Here is a 24,125-nt window from a genome sequence, read left to right on the forward strand (position 1 = left end):
TTTGCTCATTTCTCGAGCCCCGGCATTGCAAGGGAGCTAGTCATCAGTGGAGTTTCATCTCATTGATGATTGTATAATCGTGATAGGTGGGTGTGAGGGATCAAATGAGACTCACACGACTCATCAGTCTACCCACGAGGGCATTGACAACTTTTTGTTCTCCTGCGAAACTGTCCATTCTTGAGCTTAAGCCAGTGGTGGTGGTGTCGGCTAGAGAACCAGCATCGTGAGGGTCGATGTTGACTGTCCCTGTGCCAGGGCGAGACCTGGCAGAGGGTGAGTTGTATGCGACAGGGGAAGCGGAAGCAGAGGCGGATGAGCGACGGAGAGGCATGATACAGTAAGGAGGGAGGGTTGTCAGGGTGACATCGGGTACAGAGTGGTAGTAGTGATAGTAGGGAGGAGGAAATAGGTAGGGAGAGATGTCATGCAAACTCTGGTCAGTTTCATCACACTTCGCGCTCGGATCGTTACGATTCATGACATACTTCCGACGGAAGCAAAGTACATAAGTATACGAAATGACCATGCATTTAAGGGGGGGTACGGAGGAGCTTGGAGCATGGGAGGGGAATGCAAGATCATACTGTAGAGTACAATGCAGGGAAATGCAGAATCAAATACTAAGCCATACTCTGGGTCATCAAGTCATCACCAATTCTTTACCATCTCCCTTGACAGAGGCTCAGTCTCCATCTCCATCTCATATTCCACGTCCACACGAGCACCTGGTCCTGAACCCACGTCAGCGTACCCTCGTCCAATGGTCAAATATCACTCACTTCTCTTTGCAACTTTCTTTGGTTCCTTCGGATCTGCTTTACGCTTCGTACCTATCTTCGATGGCGCCACATCATCCTTCTTCCCCTTTGGCTTCGCAGCCGGTGGCTGTGGCTCTTCTCCGTCCTCATCCTCATCCGACACTTCCAGGTCAGATGGGAAAGATTGTCCCTCTTCCCCTTCCTCGTCAGAATCATACTCATCAAACTGTCATCAGCTTATACAATGTATTCCTGAACAGAACACCCACTTCGCTGCCTGAATAATCCTCAAGATCTCCGGTGCTCTCCTCATCGCTATCTTCCACGTATTCTCTATCTCCTCCCTCCCACTCTTCCTCTTCTTCCTCCATTGCCTCCATCTCATCTTCCAGCTCAAGCTCTTTCTCCTTACCCTTGGCTTTATCCATATCTAACACTTGTCGCCATACGTCCTCGTTCACATTCAGAGGTGCATCGCCGTAAGCCTTTGAACGAAGCCGCTCCAGTAATTCCTTTTCAATGTTCTTCTCAAGATGAGCAGCAGCAAGAGCTTTACGCTCTCGTGTGCGTTCACGACGATCGAGCTTTTTCTTGATCCCGACGAGTTTTGGTCTGGAGTCAGAACTGTTCGCTTCATCTATCACCATCACACCTCTCCTGTTGCTCCTCTTCTGCATCAAGCTCATGGCGAGAACAAGCAGATCGTGAGACTTGAGGGACGGGAAACTCACTGTTGGGCTAATGATAAGCGCCGCATCTTGATCAGGTACTGGGTAATCTTCGTAATCCTTTGCTTGCATTTGTGAGTGATGAAATTTGGCCAATAAATGAGTTCTTTGTCGATCTATTGATCAGCTTCAGTCAACAGGCATACAGCCTTTGTGTTTGCTGGAAAAGAGGGAAGCTGAGGACATACCTGTTCCAACGCCTTGGAGTAATTTGACGATAGTTTAACCCTCTCCCACATATTGGCTGGCGTATGCGCCCTTTCAATTGTCTTCATGTAGAGGTAGAGAACACCTGTAGCTCAGCATTTTCTCACCCTCAAAGCTTTCTCCACACCCCCCCCCCCCCTCCTCCACCGTTCACTTTAACATTCGAATGCTCAACAGATTGGAAAGCCTCATTGCATCGAGCCATCTCTACTCTTAACCACTGAACCAAGAAGGGGCAGGAATACATCACCATCACCGATGTGAGAAAAACCAAGGGTTGAATAGACCCACCTTCCTTTTCCCTCACAGTAGCATACCTCGAATTAGCCAAAGGACAAGATTGCCTTGTGCAAAACCCAGTAAGGTTATATTCGTTCCTACAGAAGTTTTGTGTCACAGTTCTGGTGCGTCAAATTCAGTCCTTACGCAGACGAAGCAGCTTACTTGACTTTATAAGAACAGAACCTGTCATTAGCGACTATCCATCCACCAAGCCACCACCGAAACAGTCCCGCTCGTCTCAAAGCCTTTCAAATTGACAGCATGAGGGTGTAGGCTCAAGTGAGGGGGAAGCAAGGCAGAGTGAAGATGCCAGGTAGAGGAGAGAGACATACTGATGATTGATGACTTGCCAAATAACATCGTCTGACTATTCTGTGAGCTGAGTTCTCAAGTATTCTTTCCACTCACCTGCATCGTGTATGATGTACACTATGTGTTGTCGGACCAAAAATTGACCTGGAAGAAGTTGAACAGCTGGTGTGAATATGGAAATTTGTTTTTCTTTTATATTTTCTTATGACTTTATCCCAGTGAGCCCAGTGGCCAGTGACCACTACTGACCCCACCTCGCCCCTTTGTGCGTTGCTTTCTATACTACTTTGACATAACACCATGACCTCCCTGTTGTCCACACCGACGAGTAGTAGGATAGGAATGTTTCTTTCCAGAGGTCAGTCCTAGGTATCCCACTCAACCACGACAGTCCTACTCGGCTTGTCATTATCTGTTCTTCTCCCCTCACCTATTGACGAACAGCCGTCATCCTTCGTGTATCGTGTTTCAGTGTAATCTCTCCTCTTATCTTCCTAACCTCCGTTCCAGATAAAAGTCGGAATCATTGGATACGGGTGGATTTAGCAAGTTGCAGAGGCCTTTGACTGATGTCTAGCTCTTACACCCCGTCCACCAACCCTTACACGCACTTTTCACCCCTCCCTCCCAGCTCATACGAGTCATTTCGACACCCACTTATTCGTCGAACGTCTCACAGCCCATGGAATGACACCCACTCAAGCTGAAGGAGTAATGACCGTTTTAGCAGAAGTGGTAGATGAGAGTATAAAAGGTATGGAAGCTAGTTTAGTCAGTCGAGCGGAACAAGAAAAAGTAAGTCATCTTCAGTCTCCACAGTATCCCTCATTACCCTCATTACCCTCATTACCCTCAGTACCCTCATTACCCTCAGTACCCTCATTACCCTCATTACCCTCAGTACCCTCATTACCCTCATTACCCTCATTACCCTCATTACCCTCATTCCATTTGCTCCTTTTCATCCTCTGGTGAAACGCCTCATCTTGTCCTTCAGACTACCTCAAAAAGAAGTAACGATCTCAAAGAGCTAGGAATGATTTATTCGAGTTAATTGTTAACACCTTAAGCAACGTTACACACAAAAAGTAGATTTCGCTCAACTCAAATCTGAAATCCAAATGCACGAAAAAAACGATTTAACACTCATGAAAGCTGAAAACGATCGACTCATGACAGATGTTGAAAAGTTGAAACAACGATTAAGAGAAGAAGTAACACGTACACAAGCAGGTGTAAGATTAGATTTGAATTTAGAAAAAGGTAGAATAAGAGATGAAAGTAGTCAACAGGAATTGAAGATAAAAGAAGTAGATACTAGGATTGAAAGTGAAATCGCTGGTTTGAGGATGCAAATCGAACAAGCTAAATATAGTATATTACAATATTTAGTTGGGGTAGCTACTGGTTCTGGAGCTTTGTTAGTGAGTCTTTAACTTTTATATTCTTTCTTTGACTCGTTTCTTGTTCGAAGTTTTACTATCTCTTTTCTCTTGTTCATCACCCCAGGCCCTTGCTCCTACATCTTTATAAGTGGTCAGTTGTGATGAAGGATCTCTTCTTTGTATGGGACTAATCTTGTCGATTCATAATATGTTATATTGTACGTTTGAACAGATGGCTGATCATATAGTTGGCTTACATGCGTATGATGCGATAATGTTTCAATGCATGTATATCAATGTACAGTATAAAAATATATTCACATTTTGATCCATGTTTGAAGATATGACGATGAATCAGATGACGACCTTGACAAAATTGTTGACGATCCTTCGTGACGAGATGATGAATTTGCGAGGGTCAAAAAACCAGAAAATCACTTGATGGTTTTGTTCAAAGTCGAGATAGATAAAATATCTTTCAACAACTCATCTTTCCTCTCCCACGCTTCTTCACACCATCTCTTCAAACCAGCTTCATCTTCCGGTAAATCCGAAATAGGTATTCTAAAATCAATCAACATGAACGAACAGCTTAGAACACTAAAACTCACCGTCGGACATTTATATGAAAGTGATAACCGTCTCTGGCAAGATTAGAAGAAGATAATTGTTCTGCTAAACTTGGTACACGTTCTCGGTGTTGTCCTTGTTCAGAAGTGTAAAGAAACGTTAGGTCGTATATGTGAGATATGTGGGAATCCCGGAGACCTGTTTTGTCAGCAAGACAGATATTCTGGATGATCATTGGCGTTTCTGGTTTACGCCGTTGTCGACAATGAGAAGATATTTGCTATTCACATGAACCAAGGGCAACAGCTCGTAATCTAGGTAGGTGAGGAAAGGGCCGTGATGATGTTGTAGAATATGTGTTCCGAATCCATCCTTTGGTCTGAATCCTGACCAAATCATGATGTAGAGGAAGGTTGAATCGCCGAAGCTGTCTCACGATGATATGAGGTAAGTAAGTGAAAAAGAGGAAGGTAATATATTAGAAATAATCAATCACTTCGATGACTTGATCAAATAACAGGGGATAGAAAGAAAAAGAAGGTATAGAGGATAAGAAGACCAATATGAACAAAGACATGAAGAAAGAAAAAGAAAAATGGACAAACCCATTATAGTAGCAGCGAAACCTTTAGTCCGAGGGAATAATACCCTTTCTAACTCTTTCTTACCTTGAGATCTTGCGAAAGCTTGTGATTGTAATACTTTTTCAGTGGTACGTCTTGTACCTTCTGGGTAAAGGACGATCCAAGTTTTATGTTTATTTTGTTTGACACGAGAGAATGCTTGGCTAGTTATCAGTCATCTCTCTTCTCTTATCGTTTCTTTGTCAAACTTCGACTCTTCATCCAGCTTCCTCTTTTACATGCAATGACTCTAGTAAGCTCGTGAGAATCCGAAGAGAATGAAACATGTGTCTTATCCATAACTTCATCTTTTTCCACTTATCAGACAAGAATATAATATCCTTCTTTTCCATGTCTCGTCTCATCTCATTCCAATAAAGCGATGAATAGAGTGAATAAGCTTCGGTCGGATCCCGACAAAGTAAACCTTTTCCCACTCAGACGAATGAGGTGAAAATCAGACAGGTCAAAGAGATCGATATTTGGCCCTGTGAAGAAAAAGGGAAGAAGCACAGAGTAAATGAAGTAAATGACCCACTCAATCAACCCCTCATCCGAAGTCCAATTCCTCGAAACGAGGATCATCCCAATTGCCTATCCAGTCAGCCTTACTTTCTCTCCATTCTAAGATAAACCTTGACTGACCCAGAAAGAAAATCCAAAGATGGGTAATTGCCAAACCACTTGTTTCTTTACGAAATAACGACAACGACCTAACATTTCCGCACGGGTAGCGAGAGCTTGGACAAGGTAATAATCTGCATAACCGAGGTGGTTCTGATTGTCAATCATCTTCTCTCTCTTCTCCTTGCCCGTCTTATCGAATCATACTGTTCGTTGTCGATTATTTCCAGAAGGATGTCACAGCACAGGAAATATCGACTGAGTAGTTCGCACGATGTGATTGTATGGTTTCGAGTTGACGGGAAGGACGATTTGGAGGCGCAGGGTAACAAGGTTGAGATGGTAGTGCTGGACGAGAGCAAAGGTGGGAGAGTAAAATGGCTATGAGAAGGATATAGGGAATGTAGAAAGATATGATGTAACGTACAGAGATAACCACCGCACTCTCCCCTTTTGGAATTTCATCACCCGTTATTGTCAAAGCTTCATTGGCATGAAGTGTGGTTTCCCAATGATTCTGCATATACGACCAGAACCAATCCCTGCATCGTCAGTCCGTCATCAAATTCGAAACAAGCTATGATATTTCTTGAAACCATGATTTCTTCCCTCTAATTCAATCATCATGTCTGTGGTACCTGACTCTGTTCAAGCCGACCCGACAAGTCCAGGGTTGTAATTTTTTAACTTACGTGATGATATGATAACGTCGAGGTATTTCAAATGAGCGGGAGAGAGAGACAGACAGACAGTTGGTATGGTTCGTATCGAGTGAAGAATGACTCACGCTGTCCAACAAGCCACAGACCAACTTTTATCCTCTGAAAAAGGTTTGATCAATAAAGCCAAGATGAAACAAAAATTAGCGAGTAAGATCAAACCACTCAAAGCTAGAGTATGAACCATGAGTCGAAGGTTGAAACTACCCGCTGGCATCTTGAATCTTATTCCTGTTTTCCCTTCTTCTTGTTGAATATTACTCTGGTATACTGTAGAGTTTTAGAATGAATAAAGTGAGAAGATGGTGGCGATAAAGGAAGATCCATTGTGTACATTTGTTATAGAAAAGTAGAGTACGAGTGTATAGTGACGTAGTTTAAGAAACAAAGGCCCGAGTAACCGAAGTGGATGTAAAGGATCTCATGGGAAAATCTTCTTTTTCACCTTTTCACATCTTCACTTCACTTCACTTCTCTTCTGAGTCGTGATATCCATACTATTGTATAAGGATAAGACAGAGGAAGAATCAATCTAAATTCACAATGCCACCTTTATCTCTTTCCTCGGGCACTTTAAACCTCAAGTTTATGCAACGTGCCAAATCTACACCTCCCGTCACACCCGTCTCAACTTCAATCACCGCAAGACCGGCAGTTTCGACCGAAGTGGAATCCCTAGACTTGGGATCTCATACCCCCTCGGGCACGGCAGAAGAGATGAAAGTGACTAGTGTACAGTTGGGTATTGAACAAGCTGCTAAATGGTCTTTACCTCGGAAGAAAGAGAGCGGGAAGAAAGTAGGGAACAAAGTGGAATTGGAAGGATCTTATATGGATTTTATAGGGTCTACGGAAGGAAGAAAAGCTTTTGGGAGGTTAGAGGTGAATCATGTTTACCCTGTTCCTTCACTCCGTTTCTCTTCCCTCCTTGGATACTCAATCATACATGCTGCATGCTGCATGTATCGACTTTACACATAGGGGCTGTGCTTTCAGTTTTCTTTGTCTGATTGGTCACGGGAAAAGAGTCGTATTGGAGGATTTCCAAGGAAATGCTGATAAGTAGAAGAAAGAAAAAGGGGAAGATGATCAAGGAGATGAAGAAGAAACCGAAGAGATTCAAGTGGGTAAGAAAGAAGAAAAGGTAGAAGAAGTCGTGCGAGTCAAAGTGAGTCATGAAACTTTTTACTACCACTTCCCCAACTTGCGTCAATGAAGATACCACCGCACTTCTGACCTACCTATCTTCCTGGATACTGTTTTGAACTTCTGATGCGCCCCGTTTATTGAAACAACGAGAAATAAATGACAACGCTGATGAATAGTCACAACCTACCAAAAAACGTAAAGAACAAACGGCATTTGAAAAAAGACGTTTTCTTCGTCCTGGAGAATTAACATCCGAACAAGATGGCGAAGACGATATTCCATCTACACAAAATCCAACTTCATCTGTTCCTTCCATCACTGACCGGCCGATGGTATCGAAGACGATAGTGGGAAATGACAAAACTCACAAGTTCATCTCGTTGGAAACAGTTGAGAAGGGAAAAGTGTTGACCTCTGAACATGAAGAGTATAATGTCGACGCCGAACAAAACACCTCGATTCCTTTCGACGCAAAAGAAAGTGGAGTCGGAGGTAAAGCTAGGTCTGTGGTGAAAGAGGGAGGAAATGAAGTCACAGTACGATTGAATAACTCCGAGGTAAAGAAGAAAGATCTTGCAACCGACGTAAAAATAGGAATTACTAAGTCTGTAACTTCGCTCGAATCTATTGCTCAACTTGTCAATGTGTCTACTCCAAAGGAAGATGGTAAAGTGAGAAGAAAGAGGGATAGGAAACCTAAAGTCGTCACGAACAACTCTACAGATATTCTCACAGGGGATGTTAAACCTCTTAAGGGGGATATGGTTTCTGAAACACAAGAGAATGGGAATGGGAGTGGGAATGGAAGAAGACGTAGAAAACGGAAATCTGATACTTTACCTGGCTCTAATATCGATAACAATACGACAAAAGATGGAGAGAGCACGGGGAAGAATCAAAAAGCATCTTTGGAGGATACTCCCGGTGAATCTACGAAGGTGGGGGTGATACACAATAAGAAACGGAAGAAGGAACTCAAGATGGTCATTCCACAAACACTGGAAGAGGGTGAAATAGTGATCAAGAAGAAAGATCAAGGACAGGAGAAGGTAAATCCGGATAAGGCGTTGAATGAGGATGGTGGTATACTTGTCAAAAGGGGTATCAAAGATGATGATTTAGTCAGTGAGAAAGAGGAAGAAATTAAGAACGAACAGACTAAAAGGAAAAGGAGAAGGAAGAGGAGTAAAAAGATTGATGGGAAAAATGAAGAATAGTTCAATGGTTGAATTACTCTTTTGGACATATTGAAAACTATGTACTACCTACATGATCCACATGATATCTTGTACACCAGAGTAGTTGAAACGAAAACATGAAACATTCCACATGCATTCATTACTACTTACTGTATCAAACATGAACATGACATCCAAAAGGCGTGTTGTCCGAATTCTGGCTTTGTTTTGGACTTCTTTTCGAACATGTGATCTTGAGAACTTGTTACTCATATTGAGAACTTTGTACTCTATTTGAGAATTTTTTGAACCGATTTTGGTTTTTTAAGGATTGGAGTGTACGATGCGGATGTACGAGGGATGAATGAGTGGTTTGATTGAGAGACGATGATGGTGGATTCAAGAGGGGTTGGGTAGTGATGTGATGGAAGAAGATAATGATTTGTCGTTATGACAAGAATCAGAGTTCAAAGATCGATATTATGATATTTGATATTCAAGTTATGAAACTCAAGGTCCAAGGTTCGAAGTCCCAAGTCCCAAGTCCCAAGTCCCAAGTCCGAAGCAAAATGGAAGAATGAACCTTATGAAGGTACGAGTACTGCTCTGAAGATAGGTTGAGAGGAAAACCTCCGTTCCTCATGAAATCCGTTATCGATTTTCGGTTCAAATGTTCAACGGTGCTAGACCATTTTGTTTCTTCAATTTCCTTTTTTCTTTCCTACTTTTCGTATTCGTCTCTTTAACAGGTGTCAAAACAGGTGAGATCAACCATCTCCCTCCCCCACTCCCACCCGTCAACTCTCCCAAAGTTGTCTCTCCCCTTCCATGTCTTTTAATAGGACTACTAGCTTGTCCTCTTCTTCCACCAGCATTCGAAAAGACGTTTCTACCTAAACATAAAGACATTGGTATTCTATCGAATCTACTTCTAACATTTTGTCCTGAACTTTCATCATGTTCATGTTCATGTTCATGAGTTAAAATCGAAGTTTCTAACATATCTTCTAAAGATAAATCAGAAGGTGTAGTTTCTCTATCTTGTTCCATTAAAGCAGCTTCTGCTCTACGTGCACGGATATATCTAGGATGACCAGGTATAGAAGTATATCTACGTTTCTTTGACATTCCTCCTTGAGTTGAATTATGTAAAGATTTTCCGTTGGTTTGTAATGGAGAAAAAACATCGTTATCGGATAAATGATTTCTTTTACGATTTGTTTGATGAATGGAATTGTTTTGAGTCGTATTGGTTATTATCGTTTCATTACTTTGACGTCGGGGTCTTTTACCATGTGTAAAAGGACTTTTAGCTGGGGTATCGGAATGAGCTATGACTGCGTAATGTGCTGGATGAGTTGTGATTGGGAAAAAACGTCCCATGACTGGTCCTGCCGTACTACTACTTTGACCTGGAGTTTGAGGATGAAGAGGTGTTGATATTGAAGGTGTTTGAGGGTTTATAGGTTGACCATTGTTTGAAGAGTTCATGTTGATGTCGGTGGAAGCAGGAGGTAATTGTGATAATTGTGGAATTCCAATATTCCTTGCATCCAACATTTCTTGCATTGCAGGAGAATCGATGATTGGCATTTCATCTTCGTCCATAGAATCGGTAGTATCACCTTCGTTGGAATCTTCATCACTCAATGCAGTCCAGAAAGAGCTATCAGAATCAAATTCGTGTTCGTGTGCATCTGGATCGATAATGAGACCTTGTTGATCGACAGCAGAAAGAATGGTACTACCTCCGACCGACTCAGTACGGGAGGTAGACCCTCTTTGACTGTGTCGACCGCGGGATCGGGACCGTTCTTGACGAGGTTGAACGAGGACGAGTTGACCGGTCCAATCTTCCATCAAAAGCAACCCCGGGTTGTCGTCAGGAACGTCAGGAGTGGGGAAAGTGGGAAGAAGTGGGAAACCGAATTCATCGACGTCGTCTTCTGATGAAGAGGAGAAGTCATCAGAATCGGAGGAAGGGATGTCTTGGTCGGAGATACCGACGGAAGATTGGGACATCTGGTCAATTTCGGATCCGGACAGATGATCGATATAGTGCTGTGGGTCAGTCTGAAGTGTCCATCCGGGGCCAAAGAGTGTCCAGGAAATGGTGACACAAACATGACAGATCATGGAAGAGGAGAGGCCAAGAGAGTGCTGGAGGATGTAGTGATCACGATGGCCACCGAGTGAGAAAGTTCCGAGTAGGAAGACTTAGGACATGAAAGAATCACTCATCACGACGATGATGAACTCACCTCCTCATCCTCATCCCAAAGCCCGCTCAAGGCAGCTTGTCGTATATCCAGCTCTCTCGCTCCATACTGCAAATCCTCTACTTCATATCCCTCATAAGGATCCAACTCAAAACCATCATCTGTGATGAACCTTTCCTCTTCACTTTCGTCATCCCCAAAACTAGAAACGCCATCCTCACTAGTCAACCCTACTCCTCCACCAGAAAACGCTTGTGAAAATTTATCGTCCCTTTCCCTTTTCCTTGCAGAAGCACCAAGTTTCAATCGTCTTTTCTTTTCTCTGCCGTGTGGACCCACAGCGGTGATAACTTTACTTCCAGACGCCTGGGGTTTCTTGGACGAGGAAGGTTTTGGACTTTTCTTATATATCATTTGAGTGGGTGTCTTACGACCTTTGAGATTGGGAGTGGCAGATTCGTCCATTTCTTCATCTGATAATGGTGTGAGATCTGTAGTGTCTGAGGTTGCATCATGACCTCGTCCTTGCTTCTGCTTTTGTTTCTGATGTGTTGTTTTGGGAGGACGAGGAGTTGTGCTTTGAGCACGAGAAATGTTTTTGGGATTTATATGAGATCGCGGGGGTGGTTTAGATCCAGATGCTCGAGTGACTTGAGCTTGAGTTGATATGTTGAGAGGAGAACCATGCATGCTTTGGGAGGAAGATGGTCGTTTGGGAGTTGAAGAGGGAACGATCTTAGATTTCGGTGTCGGAGAAAGGGAAGGGGAATTGACTCCTATAAATTAGCTCTCGTGATCATTTTTTTTCCTGATTGATCCCCTGATCCTCTATCCTTGAAAGGTGAGTACTGGGTAACACCATCATTGAACACCTTCGTACTCCGCAATCAAGTCATCTGTCAAGTCTTTTCCTTCTTTCATCGCTCTATCCCTGACATAACTTTCTTCCATCCCTGACCTTTACCTTACCTTGAAGGACAAGATCAGTGAGGAGATAAGACCTCCCTCACTTTGTTCTCCCTTCAAAGCTGGAAAAGTCAAGGTTAGTCCAGACCTTGCTTCTATCTTCCTTTCAAGCTCATTGGACAGATTAGACAGTCCCTCCTTTACTGCCGAATGTGTTTTGTCGTGTTGCATTCCTGCAAATGACCAGATCGGGTAATCTCTTTCCCTTCCTTCCAGAAAGCGGAGATGAGATTTGAGGTATACCTCCTCGCCCCTTCAACATCAAGAGCGTACATAAACATAGGTGGTGAAGTGATGAGAAGGGTAGATGGAAGAGGTGACTGTGTGAGACATTGTAGAAAAAACACAAGGGCGAAAGTGAGAAGTGGAGCGCTCGCACAGGCCTTCCATCCTCTGACGAACCAACAAAAAAACAAACAGTACAAAACTCACCCTTCTTGACCTTCCCCACCATATCAACCATCTCTACTCCTCCTCCTAATCTCTTCTCTCTACTACCTCGTACGTCCAGTAATGACGAGTGATATAAAAGTGGTGGTGGTGAAACGGGGTATGAGGCGGGACGGTAGGATGTAACAAATGTTTATTCTTGACCGTCAAGCACATGTGACTATTCGTCTTTTGTGAGGTTTGTTTGTGGTGAGACCGATCTTTGTTGATCTGGTTTCTTGTGTATGTTATCCGTTGCGATAGAGTGTGGTTGCAACAGTGACCCAAGGTACCAAGAGGAAGCTGTGGTTTAGAGTAAAACTTACAAGTGGGTCGTGTGAAAAAAGACTAACGAGATTTTTAGCCCTGAGTTCCATTGCCACGTGGAGAATTTGGTTCCGCATTCCTTCAAGGCGTAAGTTAGTTACTTGACTTGTACTCGTAGTAGGGCGTACTCATACATACATCTTGACTGGGATATATGTATCAACATTGACAACAGCTCACTAGATGTTCACAGATACATGACTGCTAACACCTCTGATCTTCAGGTATCCTATTCACACACTATTCCCCATCGACCATGTTTATCTATCCATGTGACGGACTACTTGAAGACCAAAACCAACCATGTCCTTCGTCCTCTATACCCATCACCGGTAACTGTAGTTCATGCGGCAAACACTTATGTCAGCTTCATTCCACAGTCGAACATCATCCTTGTGTCCTACTAGACGTGAGCCCTTGCCCCTTTCCCAGTCTCTGTCTTACTTGCTCTTTCTCCGTAGATGTGAACGGAGACGATGAGACTGTGTAAGACGAAGCGCGCTGATGTTGACAGGAACACAGAAAACGAAATGCTGAAATTGCTCTTCACCATAAAGAAATCTCGACCCTATTGGACCAGATCGACAGTTCTCAATTAGAATCAAATATCACCGCTCTCAAACCTGGTATACCATGTCGAGCCATGATACCCCTTCCATCCCAAGTTCTTAGAGGTGGGATGAACGTTCATATTTCTATCCAATTCGAAGATGGTGTTCGATGGTTTGCTAGGATCAGACAACAATCTCATTCTTCTCCACCTATAGAAGTACAAGAGATGATTATGCGCAGTGAGATGATCACCATGCAATTTCTAAAACAAGGCGGAGTGAGAGTTCCTGAAGTGTTCCCGGGAAACCAAATGTCGCATGGGCGACAACCATCAGACGTAGGTGAACGACGACAACAAACTGGTACGTTCCTTCATTTCATTACTTCCCAGATTCTCAACGGTACATCTTTCCACCTCTTGATATTCCCCCTCGACATCATGCTATGATTCCTTATCTGGGGTAATACAACTTCACTCATATTGATAATCTCAGAACCTAAACTCATTTACTTTTTCATCCAAGATATCCAAGGTGAACCTTGTGATAGTCCAATACAAGAAGGTTCTCTCAATCTCTACCAAGTAAATAAAATCATTGAGGATTATGCTAAACAAATGATACTTATCTCCCAACTACATCTGAATTCAATAGGTAGTCTCCACCTTGATCAATTTGGAAAAATACAAATAGGTCCATTAATCGACATTGATATTTGTAAATCTCAACATCCTTTTTTTCAGGTCCATTTAAATCATCTCGTGATCGTTTCATATCACAAATCGATCTTATCTTGGAAGATATAGAAAAAGGATTACGTTTCGTCGATGATCCTCAAACGGCTTATCTTGTTCATTTACAAGTGAAACAATGGATAATGGAAGATGTCACTTTAGGGGTGGAGGAAGAAGAGTTTTATATCAAACATGCGGATGATAAGGGGGATCATATTATGGTGGATGATGAAGGGAACATCACCGGTATTATTGATTGGGAATGGTGAGCGGGTTTTTATCTTTTGATTCTTACACTTTGAACGAGAGACGGAGACAGACAGAGAAATTGAAGGACAGAGAAGGACAGAGAAAGATAGATACAAACAGAGAAATAAAGAGAGACAGAAACAGAAACTGAGAGAAAGAGAGGGAGAGGGGGTAAAAATAAGATTTATTACTGATTCTTACAGGGCGTACTCAACTACTAAATCCGAAGCTTTCTCTGCTCCCCTAGGTCTGGTTAATATCTCCGATTATTTCAATGGAAGCAATTCATTAAGTCCACAAGAAGAACGTTTAGCAGAAACATATGAGAAATTGGGTCGTCCGGATTTATCAGCATGGGTCAGAGCAAGTAAGAAATATCAACGTCTACTTCATACCATTGGTCAATCGCCTGATATTGTCATGCTTTTAGCTTTGGGGGAATGTTTCGGGCAGGGGCTGGAAGAGAAGGTGGAGAAGAATAAACAAGTATCACTCGTTGAATGGGTCATCGAAGCTAAGAAAAGACTGCCGTTGTCAGAACTAGGTGAGTAAAGGGTAAGATCGAATCTGTCAGACGGTACACTGTGTACAGAGGGTGTCAAAAGTTTTCGGACAAGCCAGCGTTGATTGATATTCTACGCAATAAGTTTTCATTAGTAAAGTTGTCCCTGTCATTACTCGGGACGAACCGGCTGTCCGAAAACTTTTGACACCCCCTGTACATGGCGAGTAGTGAAAGATGGTACATACAATCAGCATGCAACAGATTATGCATATTGTCCGTCAATAACATTTCATCATACTCTCAAGGCATATACCGACCACACAAGTGACACGGGAAAGAAACAGTCTAAGCCATCATCGTCATTCCCATCCCTACCACCAGCAGGGCCGCCGCCACCACCCCAAAGTGACTGAACGAGGCTCTCTCAGTGGCAGCACCGGTTTTGCCAGACGAAGATGCGCTGGCGCTGGATCCGCTGGTACTCGCGCTGCCGCTGACGGCACCGGAGACAGATCCGGAGGCAGATTGAGAAGTGGGAGTAACGGGAGTTCCTGTACCTGTACCGACGGTAGGTTGGAAGAAGGTAGAAGCGGCTGAGGTGATAAGGGTGGCGGTGGTATTGGACGAAGTCTCGATGTAGGCTTCTGACACTGAAAGGTCAGCTGATGCGCTGGGCTACCATTCCGGCATTTGGGATACAGCTGCGAGGGTGAGAAGTTCAAAAATGAATCCAAGAAGAGAAGGGCGTGTTCGAAAGGAGCACTCACATGGTCGACCGAGACATTCAATGATAGACTTGAGTTGGAATTTTCCAGACTGAATGGCTCCTGGTAAGACATATCCCACGGCCAAATCAACAGTCTGTTGATACAGATCATGAGCCAACACGATGAACCCCGTCGATAGCTGACTGGCATAAGTATCGAGAATAGTATCAAACTTGGCCAAAGCAGTCTCTCCAGTAGCTTCTCCACCAGGAATGTTCCAATCCGTCGTGTCGAAATTGGTCATTGTTCCGTTTGCAGTGATAGAAGACCAGATGATTGGTGTCAAGCCCATTTGAGCTGCCACGGCACGCACACGATCGTCGATATCACCGTACGGAGGTCTGAAAGTGTTGGGAGTGACTCCGGTGACATCGTGAATGATCTGCATGGTCCAAGCGAGTTCAGCGACAATCTGTTCGTTTGTCAATGTCGTGAGAGCGGGGTGGGACCAAGTGTGAACGGAAAGTTGATGACCTGCCATGTATTCCGACAACAGAATTTCGGGTCTGGAGATGGCACGGGAACCAACGATGAAGAAAGTGGTGTGAAGTGACATGGAATCGAGATAGTCGAGTAATAAAGGTGTGTAAGGTGAGGGACCATCGTCGAATGAGAGACCCCAAGTGAGTTTATCGGGACATTCGGTGATGTCGGTTTCACGAGTACAACCTCCACAAGTCCACCAACAACGTCCATCGGTGATGGCACCGGGAGAACCAGCACAATCACCTGAAGTTACTCCGTAATTGGGAATTTTGGACATGTCGATCTACTTGTCAGCATGTTGAGACAATACGGGAAAGGAAAGAAATTGCCAAAAAGAAAGGGAAGAGGGAATCACCTTAGCAAGCCATGATTGAACTAAGGAAGAGTTCGTACTAGGGATCACATCCAGAGCCGGATAGTTGGCAGGGTTCGGTGTACCCGTAGGAGTTGTAGGTGCTCCTGAAACAGCTGTGGGGGAGACTCCACCAGTGTAAGTAGTATCGAGTGGGACTGTCGATTCTGTCGGTTGGCCAGAAGTCAATTCTGACAACGCCCTGGAGGGTCAGCGATCATTCTTACGATCAAAACAGAGAGAACATACGGTAGTTGGAATCCGAAAGGAGCGGAAGTGACCAATGGCGTTTGAGGTAAATTAGGATCTGTCGATCCTGCCGCTGCTGATGTTGTTGACCCAGTGGCAGATAATGAGGTGGGAGATCCGGAAGCAGACGTAGCGGATGATTGAGCGTTCACTCCGCCGAACCCAAGGATGGCGAATACGACAGCGGTAGCGAGTGTCATCTTGACAATGTGAAACTATGTAAAATGTATGAAAAGTATTAACAAGTCTAGTGAATGAAAGTTTATTAGTAGAAACAATAAAGTCTACAAGGTCGGAAATCGGAAAGGTCGAGCGGAAGGTTAAACACCCTTGGGTGAAATGTGAAATGTGAAAAGGAAAGAAAGAGAAAAGTGTAGGGAGAAGGAAAGATCCGTTGTGTACGGATACAAACTTGAAGTGAATAGGATGTTTACTGGGATGAGGATACTACTGTGGAAAGGCGATGATGGTAGAAAGACGATATGGGGATAGTGAAGGAAAGAGGGAACGATTGCGATGGGGGTGAGAAAGGGGAAGGAAGGAAAGGGGTCAAAGCTCTAAACATGTCTTGGCCTTGGCGCATCGCATGACAACTCTGCTCAAACTCGGACCGCGTATCGCGTAATGCCGTAATGACATCGTACCAAGTACTGTCTGGTTGCACCGCTTGTCAGCTGCTCATGGATCATGTGTTATGGACATGAAATACATGTGATACCTTGACCTCTGCATGTCTGGGAACATGTCCCAGATGTTCCAGGTGTGTACGGATCGTTAAGCCGACTTGCCCGGATCGCTGTGGGCTAAAGGAGAGCATGTCGCTCATCTCGATGAAACAGTCCGAGCGCGTATCTCGTTCCTGAGCCTTGTACGTCGCTTTCATCGGCGTTAAGCATTGATGTAATCCACAAGCGCCACACTAACTCCGAAGTCTCTCCTGAGTGGTAATGCCGCTTTTCTCCGATGGAGAACCTCGAATCCACTTTCACCTCGAAGTCTGTTCAACCTTCAAGTCTGTAACAAAAATGGCTGCGGTGAGTGTTCTTTGACGAATAAAAGATCAAGCTGATACTTCTTTCTTCTCTCCACTTTCTAACAATGTTTGATCATACAGACTCGGTGAGTTTTCCCACGTTCTTATGACAGTATCCAAGCTGACGCTTGCTCTTCAACCTACTGCGACCATTTCACTTTTACTCACCGTCAATCATCTCTCATCTGTACCGATCACATTGACCTACTCCCCTGAACATGTGCTACACCATTCCTACTATAGTCTTTACACCAAAGCCCGGATCTTAGGACATAAACGCGGGAAACGTAATTCCCGACCTAACCAGTCTATCATTCAGATCGAAGGTGTGGACTCGAAGGAGGACGCTCGGGCGTATTTGGGCAAGGTGCGTTGATTTAAGCCATCCACCGTTTCCACTGTTTTCTCTTGGTCCACATACCACATCGAGGAGGAAGATATCAACGAAGACCAGCAGCTGTGCTCGCTTAGGCAGGCGGTATGGGTGTGAGCCTCATATATTGTTGGGCTCTACTACGAGGTGGAAGGCTGCGGAATGAGGTAGATGTATCGGAAAGCGAGGCTCAGAGAATGATGATGAGGACTGTTGCATCATGCTGTAGCGACTCACGACTAACATCCAGCGCGTTGCCTACGTCTACAAGGCTAAACGAGTCATCAACGGATCTAAAATCCGCGTCATCTGGGGTCGTGTTTCCCGTCCACATGGAAACTCGGGGAAGGTCAAGAGCAAGTTCAGGTCTAACTTGCCCGCTAAGTTGTTCGGAGCTTCGTGTCGTGTGGTGAGTTATCTTGTGCTCGTTTGACCTCATCGTACTACGTCTTTCAAATCCTTTCTCTTGGCTGTCTCCTCTCTCGCCTTGCGTGTATCCTTGAATGATAATGTACGAGCAAAGTTCTGCTCTCAAGTCTCATTTTGGTGACTCGCCTGCCGCCTCACACATAATGATTTGGCTTAGTCGCTTCGAGGACATGACTGATATACAGATGCTCTACCCTTCAAACATTTAAACTCCCTTTTCCTGCCGACTCGCCGGCTTCGCTCCTCCTCTCAGTCATGCATAAACCTCAACACAGGATGATACGACTGTGATGTATCAAATCCAGGGATAGATTTTTGGGCGATACTCACTGAACTGACTGACTGGCTGACTGACTGGCTGACTGGCTGACTGACTGACTGACTGACTGACTGACTGACTGACTGACTGACTGACTGACTGACTGACTGACTGACTGACTGACTGACTGACTGACTGACTGACTGACTCTGCGCTCTTTACTGCCCTGTTCTCTTCGGGTTTCCCACCTTCTAAACACTCTGCAGATAACCCTGACGGATTGCCCCCGTATGAAATGGTGTCACTGCAAGATTGCATTTGTCCAGCCGGCGACTGCAAAAGGAAAGCGATAATGAACAACCGCAAAAGTTAGAAGAATAGACAAAACAGAAATAACATGACATGCGGCATCGTCCATATGTAAATGCAGATAGCTTATGACACAAAAAAGAGGTTTGTGCTCGGGTCGTCTAGCTCGTCTCGTCTGTCAAACAGATGACCTTTCTACTGTGTATCTTTTCTAGATTTGACATGGATTTGACAACGTTTGCTCGTGGGTTTGATTCTCCCTGGTCTTTCCCCTTCTTCCTCTGTCTCTTCCGCTGACTGTCTCAACCTTCTGACCCTCTTCCTGACTACTTCAAACAATGTCTTCTGACCTACGACCTCCCCCCTTCCCGAGGTGATATCTCCACTCATCCTTCGCTGTTCTCAAATTCCATAGACCGACATGTCTTTTCTCTATTCCTGGGTACCACAAGTCCATCTCGGTGTTCGACAAATTCACAATCCAAACATGACCCACCCACCCACGTTTCATACTCATCCTGGACGTTGACTGCTCTCTGTCACCTCTTCCCTACCACAGGTCGTCCAATGAATGAGACCGAAGTAAATCATTTCAGCGATAAACGCCCTTGAACTTATTACACCTCCCTCTCTCTTACAATGGACGAGATGCAAACCCAGTCAAGCAGCTCCCTCCCTCCCAATGTCAAACCAACCACCCAGATCACCTATCATGAACGATATGGAGACTGAGTATGGGCAGTCAAAAGGAACTCATCGATGATGTTGATATTGAGTAGGAGGTACAGTAGCCGGTCTCCTGTAATCTTGTCCACCACCTTGTCCATTGGGCGTGACCATTTGACCCGGTCTGATATTCGGAGGATATGCACCAGGTGGGTAAATTGGTCTATAAGGTCCTTGAGATTGTCCAGGGATACCGGGACTAGGTGGTCTTTGATTGTATTCTGGTCTAGGTCGGGAAATCATATGTCCTGGAGGAGGTTGATGTGGATGACCCGGGTGTGGAGGAGGGTAAGGTTGAGGTTGAGGTTGACCAGGATGTATTTGAGGTTGACCAGGATGAACAGGTCTGAATTGAGATTGAGGATGATGAAAAACTTGACCTGGTTGAGTCCCGAATATTTGACCAGGTTGAGGTCCTCCTGGTCTTTGTATTTGGAATTGTGATGGGGATGGTGAAGATGAAAGAGGTGGTCTTGGAGGAGTAGGATATTGAAATATTTCACCTGGTTGTGGACCTGATCTTTGTCTATGAGGTATAACTTGTGGTGAATGATGAGAATGAGGAGGTTGAGGTTGAGTATTAGATAAATATTGAGATGATTGAGAGTTTATAAGTGGAGGTGAACGATGACCAGGAGGAGGAGGAGGTTGATGACTAGGAGGAGGTTGATTAAGACCGATTGGAAAAGGTCTACCATCCGTTACTACTCTTCTATTCATAGGTTGTGCACCTGGAGGTAAGTTTGTACCTGGGGCAGGAGGGTTAGACATTGTTCTCTGTCTTTGTTCTACACCTGGTATTCCTGGACCTAAAGAATTAAGTGGTGTAGCTGGACCGAAAGATTGTGTGGGGGGTGCGAAAGACTGTGTGGGAGAACCGAAAGATTGAGGTGAATGTTGAGATATCGAATTGGTTTGTTGTACAAAAGAAGGTTGAGGTTGTTGGTTAAATGATTGTTGATTTAAAATAGGTGGTGGACCGAAAGAAGTTTGAGGTATTCTAGGATTTTGTAATTCTCTATAAATTTCATTCGAAGGACGATTCGGTGTTGGTGTCTGTGTAGTTGTAGGAATAGGTGAAGGAGAAGAAGATCTTTGATTTAAAGAATTAGGTCGTGTAGTTGTAAGATTATTATTTGAAAAAGTAGTTGATTTTTCAATCCCAACTTGTATAGAAGGTCTTTGAATAGGATATCCTATTCCTGTTTGATTCGATTGATTCGGATGATTAGGATCAAGATGTTGTAAAGGTGGTGAAATTTGTGAAGATCTTTTTATCTGTTGTTGTTGTTGTTGGGATCTTAATTCATGTTCAACTTGTGAACCTTGCATTCCATATGAAGGTGATCTCATTGGAGCTTCAGAATCTCTTCCTCTACTTCTTTCAGGTTTACTCAACCCAATTTTCCTTTGAGGTTCAGGTACACTGGTAATGACGTTCACTGTATTCTTCTCGGAATGATTCAAAGGTTTACCTGCTATACCAGTATCTATCGGTCTTGGTGGTGTACCTTTAATTATTAAAGGTTTTTCTTCTTTTGATTTTTCTGGATCTCCCCCTCCTCCATTCCCATTCCCATTTCCATTTGAGTTTCCATTGGTATTTGAAGATGAATTTGAATTTGATTTTTTCTCTTCATTAACATTACGTCCAATAACACCTAAATACCAAAACATGAGATTTGATATTAAAACTTGTTCGTATAAAGGTCTTCTTGCATTGGCTAATTTTATATGAGATAATCGATAAATAGCTCTTTCAACATGAATAGGATATCTTGAAAAAGAATTGAATCCTGGTGATGTTGGTGATGCACTAGCAGAAGGTGTTACTGATTTAGCAGATTTACTTGTTCCTAATAATGCCGCTGCGGCTGCAGGTCCAGCTGAAGAAAAATTCGAAACTGAAGATGTTTCTTCAGATTTCTTCTTACTTCCGAATAAACCACCTAAAAAACTTTCTTTTTCTTTCTTCTTTTTATCTTTTTTGTTTCCAAAGAAACCACTTTTCTTTTCTTTTTCTTTCTCCTTTTCCTTTTCCTTTTCCTTCTCTCTTTCTCTCTCTCTTTCTTTGATCGACATGGTACTACCTGAATCCGTTCGAGTAAGAGGAGGTCGATCGATATTAACGGGGATCATTTGAGTTCTCTCTTGTGAACCAGAAGTTGAAACCATAGAAATCCTATTGGAAGGAGGTGCCATACCAGGTGGTAATTCTCCAGGTAAATTCTGTGGTCGAGCATGTGGTGTAGTTGGAGAAGTAGGTGATTTATTCATTTCATTTTCTGGATATTGTCCAGGTACTTGTAATGTTAAAGAAGGTCCCATTGGTCTTTCTTCCATTCCAGGTCCAGGAGAAGGTCTACGTAATTTCCCAATAGGATCCGTTCGTTCTTGTGTAGGTGTTTTATCACCTTCTTTAAACCAACCACCAGAATCAGGAGTAAGAAAAGTAGTCGGTAATCCTAAATAATTCTTTGGAGGTGAAATATTCGTAGTTTCAACACTGAGATCTTCTTGAGATAAAGAACCTGAAGAAGCTGATGATTTCCTTGATGAAGAACCTCCATAGGCGTCAAAGATCATATGTTCATCCGTGGATTCATCGCTCGGACGTCGAGTTTCGAGATGTTGAGGTGCATCGGCGAATTTATCTCTTTCTTCAGTCGTGTGTGATTCACTAGATTGTCGATGCCAATCACCACTTCCTCTTTCACCACTTTCGTCGGATGGTTCACTACTTTTACGACCGTCGCGATCTTCTTCATCGGGAGAAACAGCTGCGAGTCGACCCTTTCGAGATGGTCCGAAACGATGACCTCCGCCATCACCGGGTAATTGAGGTTTACGGATTTTGGTCCTTGCGGAACGTCGGAGGATGGATCCAGGACGAGGGACGATGATGGGAACATCAGCATCGTCTCCTCCTTGGGGAATATCGTCTTGTAAGACTTGTCGTCAGCACGAGCACGATTTCCTCTTATTTCTCTTCCCCTTTAGACTTCTTCCACCCCCCCCCCCCTCTCCTGATGTATCCGTCTTTGATGAATTCCACTAACTGGCCAGTCCTCAAATAACCACGTCCTCAATTCTCGATGTACAATGGTACTCGCAGTCGAATCCATGCCTTCCGTCTTCACCTTCCCTCCCTCTGTTCATGTTCACACTGCCATAACTCTCTCCACCTAGACCTCTTAACAAGAAAATAATCTTCCACGGCATCCCCTTAATCGCTGGGAAAAAAGAAGGTAAACAAAAAAGAATTACTCACAACCAGGAGCCACATTCATACTCAAACTCCTCCTAAGTAACTTTCTCATCGTAGCAGGATCATCATCATCTTCAGCCTCTTCAACCAATTGTTCCAACTTTTGTAAATCCTCCAAAGTCAAACCTTTTTCTCCACTTCTACCACCATAAATACTAGTTCTATCTCTTTTAGGTATAGGTGGTATTTCCTCATCTTTATCTTCTGGTCTAGGTTGATATTGTCTACTCAACATACTTCTTTTTCTACCTAAACCATTTTGTCTACCACTATTTTGTCTAGCTAAAAAAGAAGGTGATCTCGCTAAACCTGCCGCTTCACCAGCATCTGCAGCAGTTGCGTTCATCGGATCTGCATGAGTATGAGATTTTAGAAAAGCTCTGAATTCTCCTGGAGCTAATTCTGGATGAATATGAGCTGGGACCCAGAACAAACCTGCAGCATCGGAATCGAGACCGTCTGGAGTGGAGAGTGTTATATCGTCGTTCGAAGTGTAATTTGGGATATCACCTGGGAGACGAGAAGAAGGAGATGGTGGTGGGAGATCAGGATCTACTGGAAGAGCTCCTGGACCTGGAGAAGATATGGAACGTCGACGAAGATCACTAAGTAGTTAGCAGGTGTTTCTGTTAGACTTATAGAGGGTGTAAGAGATGTCACATGACTCGTCATGGCTTCAAAGACACCAACACTTGGTCACGAAACTTTGGGAAAGACATTGCAATTGGTTTACTGGACAATGATTTGAAGTATCAGGTAAGACATAGTTATTCTAACTGACATCGACCATATCTTCTTGGATAAAACGTACGGGCAAAAAAGGGATATGTGTAGATGACAGGGATATATGTAGATGATAAGGATTGACCGGTAGCCCGTAACACCCATCATAACCCACCCTCCTCAAGTAGAACAAGGGATCAAGCATCAAGTGTTCAGGATTATGGATGATGATAGAAGAAAACAACTCACCGTAAAGTTTTCAACTCCCTCTCAATCTCTTGATCCGATACTTCAGTGACGACCATTTTGTATCGTTTCTTGCTCCTTTTCCTCCCTTTCTCCTATCGTGGCAGAGTGTCCTTATATCTATTCCGCGTCTGAATCTTCCCTATTCCCCAAATGATGACTCTGCTTCTTTGTTGAGAAAGAACAACTCTCGTTTCACTCGAATAACGAAAAAGCCTCGTGCTTGACGGCGAAAGGTTATACGGATGAAGAAAGCTGTGACCTTTATAAAACAGACCACGGTGTTTTGACCCGTCCGTGCCAGCGTCTCTCACACTGACGAGAACGGATGGTGGTGGGAAAAGGGATATCAAGTGGTGAGAGAGAGATGAAATTGAAAAGAGTAAA

At 43.8% G+C, this 24,125-nt stretch overlaps 10 protein-coding genes across 10 annotated transcripts in view; 4 read left to right on the forward strand and 6 right to left on the reverse strand.

Annotated features, from left to right (window-relative positions):
- The window catches only part of TREMEDRAFT_69974 (uncharacterized protein), a gene marked incomplete at both ends in the record, with an annotated part of 10,682 nt that extends 10,504 nt beyond the window's left edge, over window positions 1-178 (reverse strand). The window contains one exon of the mRNA XM_007007174.1: window positions 116-178. Within this exon, the coding sequence (XP_007007236.1) occupies window positions 116-178 (63 nt within the window). The remainder of the gene's footprint in view (window positions 1-115) is intronic.
- A 473-nt stretch (window positions 179-651) lies between these two features.
- On the reverse strand, window positions 652-2,345 carry TREMEDRAFT_34367 (uncharacterized protein; the record flags this gene model as incomplete). The annotated part of the gene is made up of 8 exons (XM_007006942.1): window positions 652-734; window positions 783-987; window positions 1,031-1,373; window positions 1,493-1,605; window positions 1,678-1,781; window positions 1,988-2,097; window positions 2,141-2,161; window positions 2,311-2,345. Coding segments are annotated over 8 exons (1,014 nt in total), but the record flags the coding sequence as incomplete, so codon positions are not given.
- Window positions 2,346-2,590: 245 nt separating this feature from the next.
- TREMEDRAFT_69975 (uncharacterized protein) lies at window positions 2,591-3,950 on the forward strand (the record flags this gene model as incomplete). Its single annotated transcript, XM_007007175.1, has 4 exons — window positions 2,591-2,648; window positions 2,868-3,085; window positions 3,361-3,714; window positions 3,924-3,950. The coding sequence occupies 4 exons, from the start codon at window positions 2,591-2,593 to the stop codon at window positions 3,948-3,950; spliced, it is 657 nt and encodes a 218-aa protein (XP_007007237.1).
- A 159-nt stretch (window positions 3,951-4,109) lies between these two features.
- TREMEDRAFT_64948 (uncharacterized protein) lies at window positions 4,110-6,428 on the reverse strand (the record flags this gene model as incomplete). Its single annotated transcript, XM_007007097.1, has 7 exons — window positions 4,110-4,239; window positions 4,287-4,443; window positions 4,851-5,032; window positions 5,407-5,462; window positions 5,514-5,645; window positions 5,920-6,034; window positions 6,280-6,428. 7 exons carry the CDS (start codon window positions 6,426-6,428, stop codon window positions 4,110-4,112), a joined length of 921 nt encoding a protein of 306 aa, XP_007007159.1.
- Window positions 6,429-6,754: 326 nt separating this feature from the next.
- On the forward strand, window positions 6,755-8,577 carry TREMEDRAFT_64949 (uncharacterized protein; the record flags this gene model as incomplete). The annotated part of the gene is made up of 3 exons (XM_007007098.1): window positions 6,755-7,093; window positions 7,278-7,379; window positions 7,537-8,577. 3 exons carry the CDS (start codon window positions 6,755-6,757, stop codon window positions 8,575-8,577), a joined length of 1,482 nt encoding a protein of 493 aa, XP_007007160.1.
- A 627-nt stretch (window positions 8,578-9,204) lies between these two features.
- TREMEDRAFT_64950 (uncharacterized protein) lies at window positions 9,205-11,447 on the reverse strand (the record flags this gene model as incomplete). The annotated part of the gene is made up of 2 exons (XM_007007099.1): window positions 9,205-10,599; window positions 10,800-11,447. The coding sequence occupies 2 exons, from the start codon at window positions 11,445-11,447 to the stop codon at window positions 9,205-9,207; spliced, it is 2,043 nt and encodes a 680-aa protein (XP_007007161.1).
- Window positions 11,448-12,735: 1,288 nt separating this feature from the next.
- On the forward strand, window positions 12,736-14,746 carry TREMEDRAFT_64951 (uncharacterized protein; the record flags this gene model as incomplete). Its single annotated transcript, XM_007007100.1, has 5 exons — window positions 12,736-12,888; window positions 12,994-13,393; window positions 13,774-14,029; window positions 14,217-14,557; window positions 14,661-14,746. 5 exons carry the CDS (start codon window positions 12,736-12,738, stop codon window positions 14,744-14,746), a joined length of 1,236 nt encoding a protein of 411 aa, XP_007007162.1.
- Window positions 14,747-14,758: 12 nt separating this feature from the next.
- TREMEDRAFT_40662 (uncharacterized protein) lies at window positions 14,759-16,911 on the reverse strand. Its single transcript, XM_007006962.1, has 4 exons — window positions 16,373-16,911; window positions 16,127-16,325; window positions 15,286-16,054; window positions 14,759-15,168 (listed from the first exon to the last, which is right to left on the reverse strand). The coding sequence occupies exons 1-4, from the start codon at window positions 16,570-16,572 to the stop codon at window positions 14,864-14,866; spliced, it is 1,473 nt and encodes a 490-aa protein (XP_007007024.1). The 5' UTR covers window positions 16,573-16,911; the 3' UTR covers window positions 14,759-14,863.
- A 559-nt stretch (window positions 16,912-17,470) lies between these two features.
- TREMEDRAFT_64953 (uncharacterized protein) lies at window positions 17,471-18,416 on the forward strand (the record flags this gene model as incomplete). The annotated part of the gene is made up of 4 exons (XM_007007101.1): window positions 17,471-17,491; window positions 17,527-17,772; window positions 18,029-18,187; window positions 18,393-18,416. The coding sequence occupies 4 exons, from the start codon at window positions 17,471-17,473 to the stop codon at window positions 18,414-18,416; spliced, it is 450 nt and encodes a 149-aa protein (XP_007007163.1).
- A 1,112-nt stretch (window positions 18,417-19,528) lies between these two features.
- On the reverse strand, window positions 19,529-23,797 carry TREMEDRAFT_69977 (uncharacterized protein; the record flags this gene model as incomplete). Its single annotated transcript, XM_007007176.1, has 4 exons — window positions 19,529-20,557; window positions 20,981-22,452; window positions 22,773-23,374; window positions 23,742-23,797. The coding sequence occupies 4 exons, from the start codon at window positions 23,795-23,797 to the stop codon at window positions 19,529-19,531; spliced, it is 3,159 nt and encodes a 1,052-aa protein (XP_007007238.1).
- Window positions 23,798-24,125: the final 328 nt, after the last annotated feature.

This window comes from Tremella mesenterica, assembly GCF_000271645.1.
Source record: "Tremella mesenterica DSM 1558 unplaced genomic scaffold TREMEscaffold_12, whole genome shotgun sequence".
In the NCBI taxonomy this organism is placed as follows: Eukaryota; Fungi; Basidiomycota; class Tremellomycetes; order Tremellales; family Tremellaceae; genus Tremella; species Tremella mesenterica.